Below are 17,921 nucleotides of genomic sequence, written 5' to 3'. Positions count from 1 at the left end.
CCCTGGTCAATGGAACCGATGCCACCTCTCTCATGCTGCTGCCTGCCAGTACCTTTCTCTCAAGCCTGGGAAGAAAGATCCATCGCTGTTACACAGCTAAGCTTCAGGGGCTTTTTAACTCAGGTCCATAGGAGTGGACAGATACTGTATGAGCAGCCCGTCCTAGGATTTAGAAATGCTGTGTTGCAGATGCCTCAGGATTTTTTCTTTGCTACCTACCCAATCCCTCCTCTATCACTAACAATTTGTGATTCAAAATATGTGGAGACTGTAATAAAAGTCAATAAGGAATTATAAATGGGATGTCCAACTGTTTGTCTATGATTTCTGATGAATTCAGAATATGATTTCAGGTTTATAGTAAAGAAAAGGCTTAAAAAAAAAATACATACAAACAAATATCATACAAACAAATGCCTTTTCTTGAGTTAGTGTTTCTGGTTCCACGATTATCCTGTGGTTTTAAACACATCTGAGCATGTATGTTCTGCAGTTTGAAACAGCGTCTGAAAAAGGTTACCACATTTGCATGTAGTGATAGGTTCTTAAATAGTAATTAAATAGATGAGGAAGACAATGTAAGGGAATAGAGTAACCACTGCTCCTCCACAAACGTTACAGATTAAAGAATCATAAATTCTCTCCCTCCCTCTTCTGAACTCCCCTAACTCTTGATTTGCAGCCTTTGAAGGCATTTCATTTTCTTCTTTGTATCAGTTGTTTAGATACTTATTTTATGTCCTCTCTACTTATAGGTCCTAGATAGTCTGGGCTCATAAGGGATCTCTTTTATACCCCACAGGACTTGACAGTGGGAACAAAATCCATTTCTGATAAATAGAAGAGTCAACTATTAAAAACAGCTCAGTTTGTGTATATAACATTATTTTTTCTAAAAGTAATATGTAGAAAACTGTTCTAGAAACTAGCATAGGGAATCCTTGTACTTCTGCTTGAATTTACTTATTTTGAGACATAAATCTAGGATAATCACACCAACGAAAAGGCAAGTAGGCTAAGTTCATGCCCATATACTATCTTAATCTTTTGTTTATAGATTTCCAAACTTAAAAAATAACAACACCAATACTTTTACTGGAGCTCATTCAGGTTCTCATGCAAGCTGACTTTAGGCTTTGGTGATCTGACTTAAGCTCTGGAAAGTGAATTACCGCCTTTTCTGTCTTGTTATTAAAGTTTTCCCATTGTGTTTCCACAGATTAAGTTTCACAAAACTGTTGACCAGAGATCCTACCGGGCCCATCACCACCTCCACCTCTAGCATCTGAAAGGACAGTGTCAGCTGGGGACTTTAGATGAGAAACTAGAATAAGGAAGAAGAATTTTGATTATATAAAATGCCATGAAACTTTGAATCATCTCCTTTCCTTAAATGAATCTACTTACTCAAGTCTCAGGAAAAAGGCAGGCAAAAAATGGCATAAAAAGGAAATGCTATTGGTTGTACTACTCTTTCCTCTTCTCTTTCTTTCCATGATCAGATAAAATGCCTTCTTCTCTGGCAGAGTCTGTGCTCATGTCAGTGTTGCCTTTCCTTCAGATTTAGGCTTTAGAGGGAAAAGGATGTCTTTATTCTCTATTTCTGAAATGTTTCTTAAACACAAGCATGTTAATGGACCAACTCCAGTTGAATTAAGGATGGAGTCATCATTTCCTCAACTGGATATGGCCTGTGGAAGGCTGGCAAATGAAATCAGAGAAGACTGTGGTCTAATATACTTAATGAATTCTTTCAAAAGCCTTCCCCTGGCTTGGTTAGGAGAAATTTCCCCTAAATTTTCTTGGCTTTGTTCATCCTTTTATCTTTTCTTTTGCAACAAGGGGCATGGGGTAGAAAGAATGAAATACAAATAGATGTACTGTTATATTCTAACTCAGCCAAGTCTTAGCCTGTTCTTGGCATCTAGGTGGATCTGGCTGGCACCAGCAGAGGCCTTGTGTTAATCCAAAGAAGACTATCAAAACTTCACAAGAGGACTTTTTTTTTTTCTTTTTGTTTTCTTTCTTTTGGTAAATGATCCTAATAGGGAAGTTAAACAAATTCTCATGTCAAAATCCACAGAATGTGAGACCCTGAGAGCTTAAAGAGATGTTAGAGATGACCAATTCCATCTTCCTTGTTTTATAAGTAAGGAACTGGGAGGTAAGGGTTACGATTTATCAGTGCTGTTTACCAGAAATTATTTTAAGACAGGCAGAATAAACCTTCACATACCTTTCGGGTATTGGAGTAGCACCATGACAAGAGACGGAGAAGCGTAAGGAAAGTAGGTCTTGAGTGTAAACTTCAGCTACAATAGAATCAGAAATGCAAAACTGCATGACTTTAGGATTGGAAGGAGTGTTAAGAAAATACTAAAATTTGCATCCTCTGTTCCAAAAGGACCCACTAGTATGAACATGATCAGAATGCCTTCTTAAACATTTATTTTTTTTAAAAAAAATATGGTTCTAATAACCTCATAAATATTTTCCAGAAAAAGAAACCTTTTAAAGTCACCTTCTAGGACTTAAGAAAAATAAAGTTATGCTCCTGATGTCTTTATATCAATTCTTTACCTTATACGAACCTAGTAATACAAATAAATCTTCTATTTAAGTCAGAGTTTGCAAGGCAGCTGTGAGATGGTTTTTTAACAACAACAAAAAAAGCAGAAAATGACAAAGAAGCTCACAATACTGCGAGGGCCCAAGCGCTATAGCCATCTGTGCCCTCAGAAGCCACATAACTTTTGAAGTACTCTTGTGAAAAGTTGAGGTAGAATCTAGAAACAGTGAAGTGCACAGGCATTAAGAGTACGATTTGATAAGTTTTGGTAAGTGTGTAAATCAAATGTGACTACTACTCCAATTAAGACACAGAACATTTCTGTCACTCCAAAAGAGTTGCCTTCTGGCTGTTACAGTCAATCCCTCCACCCAACCCTGGCAACCAATATTTTGATTTAGATGAGAGAGATTAGTTTTGCTTATTCTTCAATTTCATATAAACAGAATCATAAGAGTATGTATTCTTTTGTGCCTGGCTTCTTTGGCTTAACATGTCTTTTTTGAGATTCATCCATGTTACTGTGTATAAGAAGTTCATTATATTTTTATTGCTTAGAAGCAGTCATTGTATGAATATACCATAATCTGTTTATTCATTCTCCTACTGATGGGCCTTTGGGTTGTTTCCAGTTTGGGATTATTATGAATAAAGCTGCAGTTAACATTCATATTTATGTCTTTTTGTGGACACGTGCTTTCATTTTTCTTAGGTAAATACTATAGGAATGGAATTACTGGGTCAAAGAGTAGATGCTTGTTTAACTTTATAATAAACTGCCATACAGTTTTCTAAATGATTATATCATTGCATACTGCCATCAGCAATTTATGAGAATTCCAGTTGTTCTACATACTCACCAACATTTGGTACTGGTAACCAAATCTTACTATCTTTACTATTCTAATGGGTGTAAATGTTACCTCATCATGGCTTTACTATTCATTTTCCTGATGGCAAATGATGTTGAACCATTTCATTTCTTTACTGCCAATTTATATGTCTTTTTTGAAGTATTTTGTCCATTTTTAAAAACTGAGTTGTTTCTTATGGAGCTATGAGTTTAATATATTCTGGACACAAATCCTCTGTCAGATATATGTATTAAAAATATTTTCTCCCAGCTGGTGGATTGCTTTTTCATTTTCTAAAAATGTCCATCAAAGAACAGAAGTTATATCTCATTTATCTATTTTTTATGAAGTCTAATTTATCTATTTTTTTCTCCTATGGTTAGTGCTTTTCCGCATCTCTTCTTAAGAAATCTTATATTATCCCAACATCAAAAAAATTTTTTTCATTTTCTTCTAGGAGTTTTCTCGTATTTTAGCATTTATCTGAAGTCTATGATCCATCTCAAATTAATTCTTGTATTTTGTAAGGGAGAGGTTCATTTTTCCCCATATGGATATCCAGTTGTGTTGGCACTATTTGCTGAACACTTCCTTTTCCCCATGTAATTGCTTTAGTATCTCTATCAAAAATAAGTTGACCACAGAGCCCTCTGGGGGGTTTTGCTTTTGTTTTTCAAAACTATTCTGGCTATAGGTCCTTTGCATTTCCGTGTAAGTTTTAAAATCAGCCTGTTGATTTCTGTTTTAAAATGGCTGCTGGGATTTTGATTGGAATCACACTGAAGCAATAGATCAAATTTGGGGAGAGCAGGCATCTTAATTCGTGACTATGCTTTCTCTCTTCATATATTTAAATTTTCTTTAGTTTCTTTCAGCAGTGTTTTCTAGTTTTCTTTGTAGAGGCTGTATACAACATTTGTTAAATTTAATCCTAAGTATTTTTATATGTGACTAGATACATCTATTTCTCTTTTACTATTAGTTTTCACTTCATAGATTTCAAGGCTCTGTTACTAGGCACATATCTTTTTCTAATTGGTATTTCTACAAGTATGAACTCAAACTTGTAATTACAAAATGTTCCTCTTTATCTCTGGTCATATTTCTTGTCTTGAAGTCTCCTCTAGTTGAACCATATTAGCTTTCTTGTGCTTTTGAGTCTTTTGAAAATGACATATACTTGGGTCTTGGTTTTTCATTTGGTCTGAACTATTTGCCTTTTTCTACTATATTTAGTTAATTTTCACCTAACTTTTGTAATTAATGTACTTGTAGATTTGTTTGGGTTTAGGTCTACCTTTTGATATTAGTTTCTTTTTTTCTCATCTATTTTTTTTGTTGTTCTGGCGGCCCACAGCACTGTCTTTTAACAGCTCAAGTCAATCAGATTGTCCCTTGAGTTCTGGCCACCCCCTGATCCCAGCAACTCCCCTTCCATCCCTCATGTGAGAGTCCTCAGGAGAAAGTGAGAGAATATCCAAAGACGTTTCCTTTTTCAAGGGCCGACTCCCCTGTTTCTACCTGCTTTTTTGGTTATTCTCCAGTACCTTCAAATAGTTTTTAAAAATATTTTCCCCAGAGTTTATAATTTTTATCTGTGGGAGATTTAGTCTAGTACATTATTAGACTCTGCCACTACTAGAACTAGGACCTGAACTGATTGCTGTTTGTATTGAGCTATTATGCAAGCTCAGAAAAACCGGCTTCTCATGACAACCTTAAGTATTTGCCTACTAGTCCGATTGGGCATATCAATGGAGCTGCACTGCACTCTCCAAATAAAACAAGGGTGAGAGGAAAGGATAAAAAGAGAATGAGAACCAGTAAAGATAAACATTTCTGACAATGGGAAAGAATGTGGATTAATGCGATTTCTTATAAACTGCCGGGGGGAGTATAAAGAGGCATAGCAGCTGAACCTTTGCATACCTAGGTAACCAACACTTCCATTCCTGAATGTACATTCAAGAATTTCCCAAGCAACACTGTTTGTAAAAGAAAACAAAATCTGGAAACAACCTAAATGCCCACCGCCAGGAAATGGCTCCCCTGTGACATATTTTCCCAATGGAATACTATACAGCAACATTCCACCACAGCCACATACGACATAAAGCAATCCTGGTAACAATGCTGAGTGGAAAAAGCAAGGCTCAAAAGAATGCATACAATATGCTACTCTTGTTTGTTTTTGTTTTATAGAGTGCAAAAATAACCACAAGAAAACATGGTTTAGGAAATAATATATATATGATCAGACTATTTCTAGAAAAAACAAAACAATGATAAACATAAAATCAAGACAGTGGTTACCTGAGGGAAGAAGGGCAGGGTGAGAGGATGGAGGTGGAGCACATGCATACAACTAAGTTATTATTATTAGTCCAGGTCTTGTTTGGATGTCTGGTTCACAGATATTCATTTTATTAAGAATGAATACATAAATGAATGAAGAGAACACAGGAAGAAGATAATGCATGCAACAAATAGGACACAGGATATTATACATCAAAGATTATGATTAATCTAAAAATAGTCACTCAAGAAGGGAGGGAATCAATGATGAGAATGGCCATTGATTAGAAAGAAAGGCAATCAGGAAGGAACAGCCTTAGGAAGAGAAATGACATATGTAAACAAAGGCATTTGCAAAGGTAAAAGGTTATTGTCCTCTTATTCTGAGCCCAAGGTGAGGGTGATGAATTCCTGCTTCTTTCCAGATCCTTGCCCTGCTTTCCATTAGGACACAGCATGTGCCTACATACCACCAAACACATATATCCTGGTCAAGCTGCTACTCTAAATTAAAAGTGATGGAAATAGAACATTCTTAAAATTTGTATGGAACCACAAAAGACCTTGAATAGCCAAAGCAATCTTAATAAAGAACAAAGCTGGAGTCATCATGCTCCCTGTTTTCAAACTTTATTACAAAGCTATAGTAATCAAAACAGTACAGCACTGGCATAAAAACACCCAGGTAGATCAATGTAACAGAATAGAGAGCCCAGAAATAAACCCATGCATATATGGTCAATTAACTAAAAACAACGGGGCCAAAAATATACAATGGAAAAAGGACAGTCTCTTCAATAAATGATACTGAAAAACAGAGCAGCCACATTGAAAAAAATGAATCTGAACCCCTATCTTACACCATGCACAAAAATTAACTCAAAATGGGTCTGACTCCAAAAGCAAAGGGAACAAAAGCCAAAGTAAACAGTGGGACTACATCCAACTAAAAAGCTTCTACACCATCAACAAAATGAAAAAGCAGCCTACTGAATGGGAGAAAATATTTGCAAATCATTTATCCGATAAGGGGTTAATATCCAAAATATATAAAGAATTCATACGATTCAGCAAAAAAACAAACAGTATCATTTAAAATTAGGCAGAACATCTGAACAGACATTTTCCCACAGAAGATATGCAGATGCTAACAGGTACATGAAAAGATATTCACTATCATTAATCATCTGGGAAATGCATATCAAAACCACAGTGAGCTATTACCTCACATCTGTCAGAATGGCTATTATCAAAAAGACAAGAAAGAACAAATGTTGGTGAGGATGTGGAGAAAAAGGAACCCTTGTGCACCACCTATAGTGGAAGTTGTGGAGACGCTGGCGCAGCCGCTACGGAAAACAGTGTGAGGTTCCTCAAAAAATTAAAACTACAACTGCCATATGATCCAGCAATTCCACTTCTGGGTATTTACCTTGAAGAAAATGAAAACACTTACTCGAAAAGATAAATGCACCCCAATGTTCACTGCAGTATTATTTGCAATATCCAAACTATGGAAACAATCTAAGTGCCTTCCATGGGCAAAAGCATAAAGAAAATGCACACACACACATACATGCACACAATGGAATATTATTCAGCCATAAAAAATGAAATCTTGCCATTTGCAACAACATAGATAAACCTCAAGGGCATTATGTTAAGTGAAATAAGTCAGACAGAGAAAGACAATTATCATGCGAAATATAAAAAAGAAAAGAAAAGAAAAAGAAAGAAAGAAACCAAGCTCACAGATACAGAGACCAGATTAATGGTTGCTAGAGGTGGGGATGGGTGGTGGGCAAAATGGGTGAAGGAAGTCAACAGGTATAAATGTCTAGTCCAGCTATAAATTAAATAAGGGGATGTAATGCACAGAATGGTGACTGCAGTTAATACTGTACTGAATATTTCAAAATTGCTAAGATAGATCTTAAAGTTCTTATCATAAGAAAAAAAATTCGTAGCTATGTATGGTGACAGACATTAACTAGACTTATTGTGGAGATCATCTCACAATATATATAAACATTGAATCATGATGTTGTACACCTGAAACTAATAGAATATGTCAATTATGCCTTAATAAAAAATAGATAAAAATAAATTAGTTAAAAGCAACTGCAAATCCAGTCCAAATTTATGGTGCCCAAGGCCAACACTCGAGAGAAAAACTGGTAAGAAAAACAGACCCAAGCTAACGCTAAAGAGCAATACTACTTTCACCAGTGTCCTCCACCCCAACCTAGATGTGTTCTAGGAGTCAAAGGCAGAGGTTTTCTAGAGGTAGATTCCTAATTGGGAATACAAAGAATTGTACAAGGGAGGATTAAAAGAGATTTATAGTTATGCCTCAAAATAAGTGTGAGGGCCAGCCAGTGCCTTTCAGCAGACCTCTCCTCCCAAATTCCATTGATACCATTGATAACCACTGATAACACTGTTTGCTACAGTTTAGTTAACTTCCCTAGGGAAAGAGAAGATGGGGAAAAAATACATCATAAATATTTATCACTGCCTTAAAAAACAATGATAAAATCTGAGTTTTTTGGTGCAGGGGTATGTGGGATTTTAGCAGAGCCAAGCATCATACAATACTGCTCTCCTAAGTCAAACTGCTGAAAGCATCACAGGGACCATGCCTCACAGGTAGCTGCAAGTGGACCCAGGCACTTGAACAGGCAAAGCACCAAACAGACTTACAGGCCGGTTAAAATGCCCAAAGGAGAGAGCTCTCTGGAAGAAAAGGTTCCTGTTTCACTTTAATTGATCAGTGGTCCTTGCCCGCTAGAGTCTGGCCTCCGCTGATGGGGCCCAGTAGTGTAAGTCTTCCTGCAGGCCCCTGTGCCTGGCTTCTCCTTTATTGACTGGGTCCAACTCGCACTTCTTGGTCACTGTTTTTCTAAGCTCCTCCTCTACAATTAATTCAAATCTTTCCTTATTGTTCTTACGACCTCTTTTCTCTCCTAGAATCTAATTCACATTTGGGTCTCTCATAGGAATGGAAATTCTAATAATTAAGACTGTCCAGTATTGCTTTGTAATAAGTGGCATTTCCTTCTTAGCACATGCCATGTAGATTCCAGAATGCCTATTGCTGGCCTGGGAGGGGCAGAGTCCCACTTGGCAGACAGCAGACACACAAGGCCTGGAAAATTCATCCTCTAGGGATGGCATGACAGTTCTCTGACACAACAGTATAAAAATGTTTCTGGATTCTAGGGTATGGGGCAGATGGGAACTTCTTTACTTTCAATTAAAATGGTTTTACCTTTGCAGGGGCATTCGTTTGGAAGCTTTCTTCGTGAGCAAAACAATCTCTTAAAATCATTGAAACTAAAGTGCTCTGTTCTTTTGATTAGCCAAATACTCTTAGCAGTCTTTTTTCTTTGGGAGAATGAATTACATATGCAATATAACGAACCTGTTTGTTTTCTTTTTCCAGAGTTTCTACAAAGCACCACGTAAACACTTGAATGGTGGCTAGTACTTCTGGGGCTCCATCGGTTTCCAAGAGTGCATACCTGAGCAATGCAATGCCGTATCACAAGACATGTAATGATTAATCTGGCAAAGAGGTGAATCTGAACTGTAAAAGCGAAGAGTGGAAACATCCTTTTTGTGCCATGAACTTCAGCAGTACCCCCAACTCATCAGATTTCAAACCTTGTGTGAATGTAGAAATTTGTCGCTCCTTTACTAAATATTTTAAAATTGCAATGTGAAGCACTCTCTTTGTTGATTTTTAAATTATTAAGCACTGCGTACCCTTTCCACATAGGCCTCAATGCTCCTTACAAATATTTGTACACTGTATGCACAGATATGCAACATCAATAGACCTCTTGCTTTTTCAAGTGGAGAAAGAGCTGCCCAAGGGTGTAACATGGTTTAGTCAAATCTACCCACCAAAGTGGTAGAAGAATCTACATGTAGTTGGTTTATTTTCCATGCATTTTTCATACAACTAAATTCTCTTTATGTTTAAACAAACAAACAAAAAAATCAAGTCAAACTTTGCTAGCTTTAAACGAAAAACAGCATTTTGACTTCTTATTTCTATGCTTATTTAGCTTAAAGTTGGCATGTTTCAAGACCAACCCAAATACTGGGCTATGTGCTATTAAAATTTCTTTCCCCAGTGTCTGCTTTCTGCCTTGGAGTCTCTACTGCCGAGTGTGAGGGGGATGAAAGGGAGAAGGCAGATACAATAGTTCCACCAGTACCTCTAAAAGAGGCGGGAAGATCTCCCCAGGTGACAAGTTCCCTTAGAGGGGTCCAGTCTCTCACTAACTGCCAGCCATAACCCAACCTGGTGTCCACTGGTCTCCTCATCTCTCATCACTTGCAAATTCAATGCAATTTCCAAGAAGTACTTGTATTTGAAAAAAAAAAAAAAAAATGTTGTAAGATGACTTGCATAGTTGATTTTGCTTTTCAGGAGAGTTCTGTTAATATGGCATTATTTATTTATTTTTCTTGGTTTTCCTTAACTTTAAAATCCTTTAAAAAGATTGGTCAGCCCTCATGTGGTGAACGAAGTACACTGCTACTCTTTATTTTGAGCTGAGCAAAATCCTACATGAATATTTAATTTTTAAATTACTTCTACTTTCTATCATTATTATTAGAACTTTAAAAGGTTAAAAAAAGAAAGTTATCTTAATTCTTAGGCATTGGCTTTTAAATATACACTGACACTAGAGTTTTACCAAAAGCTCAGAGGGGTAAAATGGACTCAATCTAATTTCCTCACAATATAGCCAGAGACTACAACAGAATTTTAAATTCATATTTAGAAATTGAGCATTTTAAAATCAATTATTAATAGAAACAGCATAACACTTACCTGAACATTTCATCAACCATTCTGAATATGGCAGGGTGGCAGGCTGCTTCGGGCTGTAAAAGAAAAGACCAGAAGCATCTCATCAATAACGATTTGCTATTATCAGGCAAATAAGTTGTCCAGAACTGCTGAAAATGGCATATTCCTTTGCGTTAGAAAAAATGCAAAAAGCTCGGCGTACAAATGCAAATAGTGATTTTCCTGGGGCAAGGGAATTATGGGCAAACTTTATTTCCTCTTTATATACCTACCTGTATGTTGCACATTTTCTACAATAAGCCTATATGATCCAGAAAAAAAGAGTCACTAAGTATCATGGAAAATTTAAAAACACTTTCTTCCAGCAGGCTGCAGTAAAGACACAGAGCCTGCCTGTGTTGCTAGTTTTAAGTAACATGTCTGACCTCTGCACATGGCCTAGAAGTGCCTCAGGGTCAGACTTGGGCCTGTCTTTTCATTCATGCCTATTAGGTAACGAGTACATAATGATTTAGAGTTGTTATTGAGGAAAGCAGCGACCACTGCCATGCTGGACTAAATAATATCGCATCTTAGTGCACTGCAAATTTTAGCAGTTAAATTATTTAAGACGAAAAGAGGGTTATTAAAAAAATTAAGATACCTTCATCTTGAATGATGAAAGTAATCTAATTTATTCCACGAATATTTTTGTGACAGGTTTCGATGGTTTAAATCTGCATAAGCCGACCTACTATCGCGTGGATGGGGCATCAGTGGGCCTGACCTAGGTTCCATATCTTTTTGGCCAGAGCTCAAAGCATGAGATTAAGCCAGATGAAAATGTCGTTTGTGTTCTAAATCGTATATTTTACACTAGCATCCAAGTGTTAGTGGATTAGGCTCTATATGGAATTTTTTCAAGTCATATTACCCTTGATATGGTTAGGTTATGCTTTGTCTCTCAAGTTTTCTGACCACACAGATGAAAGAATGGTGCCCATCACCATAGACTTTGTTTTCTGCTATTGGTTCTGCACTGGTGTTTTAGTTGTAACATTGAACGTGTGCCATCTAGTGTTCACACACTGCCACTACAGGTTGTCACAGAAGGCCCCAGGCAAGAACATCACTTGTTAAAAAGATGGAATGATTTCCTTTTAATTATTTGAAGAGATTTGCAATTTGTAAATTATAAATCTCTACACTTTTAAGTAGAGTAATCTATTTAGTAGAGTAATCTACGCTTCATAATCCTTCACTGATATGCATTTTTACCTAAAAAACACCAACTACAGATAAATTCATTATGTATGTACTCAAGAAAGTAATTTGCCAGAACCACACTTCAACAACAGAAGAAAGGCTGGTTATTTCTTGGTTTTGATCTCAGGCAAGTCAGTTAACTTCCCTGCTTCTCAGCATCACTATAAATAATAAGTTATTAACAGATTACTGGAAATATGCCCAGAAAATATCATAAAAGTTTCTATGTATTCATAATGGAAAAATTAAATGAGAAATGAAAAGCAAACTGCGTGTCTTGAAAAAAATGTGATTCATCAAATTTGCCAGAACAGTTTTTCAAAGTTTCATATATAGACAATATGCCTCCTGAATAAGAGTGTTTAAGACCAAACAACACTACTATGTGCTGTCCAGGCAAAGTCTGAAAATGCACTGAGTAAATGCACCAAAATTGAAAATGGTAACGGTAAAATGGGACCATTCCTTTTGTTCTAAATGGTCTAACTACTCCAGAGCCACTCTATAAATGTGATGCTAGTAGAAAATCATTCAGTACTAATTACAGGAATTTCCAAGTGGCAAAGAAAAGGATGATCCAATGTGTAGAATAGGGCTACCATGAAAATCAAGGGGAGAAGAAAGTTCTAACTCAATTTGTTAAAAGAGGATTAGAGCTTGGACATATTTTTATGCAATGTTTTCCAGCAAAACAGCTCAATCCAATGTTTTAAACGTCACCAGACTGTGGAATCTGCCTACTCTCTCCACACCATTGCACTTGCCTTTTTCTTCTGTTCAAATATTTTAGACCTTTGGTTGCTCTCAACCTGCTTCCACAACTCCTTTTAACTTTTAAAACAGATAAGATGCCAGTAAGCAGGGAACCCTGCTGAAACAGCAATAACAGAAATTTTGATTTTAAAACCAGTCTCCCTTGCTGCCCCAGAGCTGTGAAGCTTTTTCTCATCCTCAGCCTTTACTGACAGTTTTTAAAATGAGACTCTTTACACTTTCTGAGCACATAATTTCAGGGTCATTGAGTCCCCTCATAAAGCCCAGTGTGTTCACAGGCCAGGCATGCGTCCTAGTGACATCAAATCACAAAAGCAAACTTAAGCTGCTTTTCTTATCAAGGGACTCCTCCAAATAGATTTAAATTCTTAATTTATTCTTCTTTGGAAGCCATAAATTGCCCCCCCTAAATCTTTACAGCATCCTTATGAAGGAAGAGGCAAACATTTAACCCTCTGTGTCTGTTTGATTTATAAAATGGGCCACACCACAAACCACTCTGCAGCCCAGAGTCCAGAGCCTACCCTCAAACCCTACAATCTAGGCTATTATCTTTCCTATAAAAATAAGAAAATAAAAAACCTTTCTTGGGTTCCATCTGTTTGTATGTTTTTCTCCATCCTACCAAAATCTGTTCCTTTTCAAGCTCTTCTCTTCTCCATATGGCTTAACAATTTCCATGTACAGATTATTTCAAGTCTAGGGAAACTATGTCACCAGGAGGCCATCAATAACATGAGTTTTGTACCCCACCCCACCCCACCCCCACCCCTCCCCTGACGTTGCCCTCAGTCTTTTCACTAAATATCGGAGGATGAACGGACGATGATGATGAAGAGCTCTAGACTCTGGCTTCCTTTTCTTATGGACCAAATTGTTCTGTTGAGTATGCATCCCCTTCCCATCTCCCACAGCTAACCAGAACTGCATTGTTTATCTTCTCTCTGCCAAGAAAGACAGCCCTTTCCCATCCCTCAACAAAACACGGAAAGACAAAGTCAACACAGGAGAAATGTGCAGTGGTTGAGTTCTCTAGGCCTGCGTTGTGAGGAAAGGTGAGGGAGAGGCCAACTTGTCACTCTGTACCATGAACTGTACAAATAACATCAATGCTTGCTCGCTGCCCTCAGTGTCTACTCTTATTTTCATCCTGATTCACCAATGATTATTATAAGCTATGTGCCACTTGAAAGAGGCCTGAGAACAGAGAAGAACAGAATTCTCAGAAAGAAATCTTATCTTCTATAATTTTGATTGTGTGTGTGTGTGTGTGTGTGTGTGAGAGAGAGAGAGAGAGAGAGAGAGAGGGAGGGGGGGTGGAGAGAATGTGGGTTGTGGGGGGTAGAGAATACAAACCAGAAGAAAATTATACTATGATTTGAGGTAATTCACAGACAAAACTGAATGGGTCTTATAAAAAGTTAAAAAAGCAGTGAAGAAACAAAAAATATCAATAAATATTTTTTTCCTAAGTAAAGAAGAGAGAAACTGCATATGAGAGATAAGACGATGAAATTCTGTAAGCGTGGAATAGATTCGCTTTCATAGTCTATTTTAATGCAGTTTAAATATTTTACTCAGGAATAGTCTTTCTTTCTTTTTTTTTTTTTTTAAAGAAATGGCTGATGAGCTTTCCCTCCAGTTAGCAATCCTGTCCCACTGTGTAAGAAACTCCTTCAAATCCTTGAAAGGTAGGAGTCTTTACGTTAATATATGTATATAAAGAGTGACTATATTCATTAAAAAATAACTTTATTCTTAAAAAAAGGATTCTTCATAAGATTCATTTCAACAGTAAAACCCCTTTATTGAGTTCAAAAACAATTTATTTAAAAAATACTACTTAAATAAAACCTTCACATCTATCATATAAAATAAGTAAATATGTATTTTTTATTTGCCATTTTCTTCTACTTTCAAAATACTAAATGTAAAACTATAAATATCTCTTTTATATGTTAGGATCTATTTTGTTTCAAAACATTCAAGTTTCTTTCAACAAATTTGAGATGGAAAAATATTCTTTCTTTTTAATCTTTACCAGATGTTGTTTATACTACAAGCAACTTTTTCAGTACTCCCTAATGTAATTATTGTTTAATTAGTGATAAATCTGTCATTTCTGGGCTTTAAAAAAACTAAACAAGTACCAAATGTACTTTTGTGTTTTAAATTTACCCAGACTCTCTCAGAGTATTAAGACACAAGGATACTGGTTCTAGAAGCTGAACAAAATCCCCCAAATCTGAAGTTCCTCTTTCTAGCCTGGCCCAGCGCCTCCTATTCAGTCAGCTTGTGCAGCCTGAGCAGGAAGACAGCTTCTCAGCCCCCTGCTGCTTCTCAGCTCAGCCTCTGAGTGGCAGTGACCTCCCAGGTCGACCACTGTCCTGTTTTTATTATTTATTTAATTTTTTCTCTCTCCCTTCATCTCTGACTGGTTGCAAAATCCTCCATCTCCAACAGTGAAAACAGAACTTGGAATTTGGGCCTCTATCTTCAGAGACAATGCTGGGTGATCTGGTGCCCCCCTGAGGTCGACGCCGGGAAGTGCAACTACTGTCTGAGATGCAGATTCTTTATCTTTGAGCCACAAGCATAAGCCACTAGTGCACTTCCCTCATTAGACATTGCTAAATTACCTACTTCAGCTTTTGTTAAATTACATGCATCACATTAAAGAACTCGAAAAAAGACATGCTTAAAAGATTGCTAATGAAAAAGCAAGAAAAGAAAATCCTAGAACATTAGTAAGAAATTATTCAAGCACAGAAAACTGACATCACCCAGGATGAGGATGGAGTTAATTCTTCGGTATAATCTTTTATTAAAGGGGAACTGTGTTTGGAATTTTGTGTGAAGGAAGTTTCTTTTTCTTTTTGAAGTGGCTATGACTGCTCTCTGGAGAATGAAGACAAGAATGCATCAGGAGATCAAGGAGGACACGGTGCGGGGGGATACCTGCATGCTTTTTTATTCTTAATCTCTTATCAGATCAAGAACTAATTTTCCCCCAGTTTTATTGAAGCATACTTGACAAGAACGAATTTGAATTGAGCAATGAAGACTTTCAGGTAGGAGAAAATATCGAGTATTTTTTAAAATGTGAATAAACAAAACCAACTCTGCTTGCCTTTCCCCTCTACCCTTCTCTGCTACCTGCTCTCTCATGCGCAAGTCTATCTGAGAAGGTGAAGGAGCTGCGACTCTGGACCCAGACTGAGGGGCAGGCGGCATGCGGGATCTGCCAACAAAGAGCGACTGGGAGGGCATGGGAATCAGGCTCATCTCAGCCTTGGTGTTCAGCAGAGTAGCCAAGCACAGTGCCACCCTGCCACTCAGCCAGCACTTTTCATTCAAATGTGAAATACAAACAATAGCTTTCTGGGCTCCACGAACAGAACTGTAACTGGAAAACATAACATCCTTCTGATTTGGGGCCAGCCTTGGGAAACCCAACAGTCAAGAAAGCTGCATAATTAGCAAGTAGCTTTCAATGCTTTTGGGGACATCGGGTTTTAAGGTCAGGTCTGAAGCTATGGATTATGGTCTTCTAGTGCCTGTTCCATCTCGGGAAACACAAGACTATCTGCTTTTGAAAAGTATCAGTCTTCACAGTAAATGACAAACTGACGTTAATACTGTGATACTATACGTTAATACTATTTAGGAGCCACCAAATGCAGCAGGTGACCATGTACTTGGGGGCATTCCAACCAATAGAAGCCTAAGGGTGAGATTTAAAAGCAAACTTATTTTTATAAGTCGTGTGTGTGTGTGTGTGTGTGTGTGTGTGTATACATTTAGAATTCAGGTGGGTTAGTGCCTTATTATTCAGTCTTAATGGAAAATTCCAAGCCTCTGAGTCCCTGAGAACCCAAAGAATATTTGGAGAAATCATTTCACTGTGTATAACCTGTACCACACTTTTATCTTTTGTTTTTGCAACATATTGGTAACTATAGAATTTCCAGAGCTAATTCTGGATAGTCCCAAGAGATGGAAACATAATTAACAGTGCTCCATATAAAATACAAGTTACGTAGACCATCACACTTTAATTACTCTCAGAATCCAACTCTAATGTAATAGGCATCAAGTTTCTTCTGGAGGAAAAGCACAGCAGTCCCATGCTATCTGAGTCTTTGAGATCTCTCTGATACTTCTGCAAGGTCCTGTCACTACACCAAGATACTGTGCTGTGATAAATGAATCAGATGATGCAATTAGGAAGCAAGTTCTTCAGGTTACCCTTCTAATCACTCGGTCATGTCACAGACTTATTCTATCCTGCTTTCTGGCACTGCTGGCCCAGGATGCCTGAGGAGAGCAGCCCACGCCAATCAGGAACTTCCACTCTGTACTGTAATTACCTCCTTGAACCATAAGGCACAGAGAGGTCACATCCTGCCAATGCCACAATAAATTAAACCAAATAATACTCTCTGGAATCCCCCTTTAACCATAATGGAATCTCTGAATCTTTACACACGTGATCTTGATAAATGCTTTTATTCATCAACTGACTTTGAAGCTGTTCAACTGGGGAAGATTATTTTAAACTGTAAACTGGCAGCTGACGGTTATACAATGCAATGTTTAATGGGAGTGCCTGCTTTCTCTCTCCTTCATTTGCAGTGATATCCTATGCTTACAGAGTGTTGCTTAGGCCTGATGGCTACAGGTAAAGAGGACATGGAGAAGGTCCAAAGAAGAACCACAAGAACCAATGAAAGGTGACAGAATCAAACCACATTAGAAAAGTCAATGGAACTGGAATTTCTCTATAGAGAGAAGACTTAAAGAAAATTTAGTAAAGGCCTTGAAAGCAAGGAAATAGTTCAGTTACTATATTTTGCCACTAAAAAAGGACCAAAGAAAATTAAATTATAGCATGTTCATTTAAGTTAGAAATACAGAGATCTCCCTGATAATGAAAGTAATGCTTGCAATGAGATGCCAGCAAGCTTCGAAAAGCTTTGTTTATTTTGAATTTTGTTGTTATTATTTTTATATAAGGCACATCTCTTTTCTCACCTTAATATGCAACTCTTTTCAATGATGAGGTCAACAGTAATGTTCCTATAAAAAACTCTCCTTAGGCTCCCTCAGTCTTTATATCTATCTTCCTTCCTCTTTTTTTCCTATCAAACACTGTAAATTTCTAAACCAGTTGGGTTCGATCTGAGCCCCAAAACTTATAAGTGAAAGCTACTGGTGACCACGACCCAAGCCACAGTCACCCGAGAGGACCCATAACATGAAGGCAAAGAGGGGCTCAGGCAATAAGTGAGGAGGCAAGCATGGCCATGGACAATCATACACATACAATGGTGGGAAATGATCAGGATATAAAATG

At 37.3% G+C, this 17,921-nt stretch overlaps 1 protein-coding gene across 9 annotated transcripts in view; it reads right to left on the bottom strand.

Annotated features, from left to right (window-relative positions):
• FANCC (Fanconi anemia complementation group C) overlaps positions 1-17,921 on the bottom strand; it is a 240,373-nt gene that overhangs the window by 15,971 nt on the left and 206,481 nt on the right. For all 9 annotated transcript variants that reach the window (XR_002777595.1, XR_002777594.1, XM_023524466.1 and 6 more), the window contains 3 exons: positions 10,568-10,620; positions 9,143-9,242; positions 2,237-2,312 (listed from right to left, as the gene is read on the bottom strand). Coding sequence is in view for 7 of the 9 variants with exons in the window: in XM_023524466.1 (XP_023380234.1) it covers positions 2,237-2,312; positions 9,143-9,242; positions 10,568-10,620 (229 nt within the window). In the remaining 2 variants the exon portion in view is untranslated. The remainder of the gene's footprint in view (positions 1-2,236; positions 2,313-9,142; positions 9,243-10,567; positions 10,621-17,921) is intronic.

Source organism: Pteropus vampyrus, unplaced genomic scaffold (genome assembly GCF_000151845.1).
Source record: "Pteropus vampyrus isolate Shadow unplaced genomic scaffold, Pvam_2.0 Scaffold465, whole genome shotgun sequence".
In the NCBI taxonomy this organism is placed as follows: domain Eukaryota; kingdom Metazoa; phylum Chordata; class Mammalia; order Chiroptera; family Pteropodidae; genus Pteropus; species Pteropus vampyrus.
This window is presented reverse-complemented; position numbering and strand designations above follow the sequence as displayed.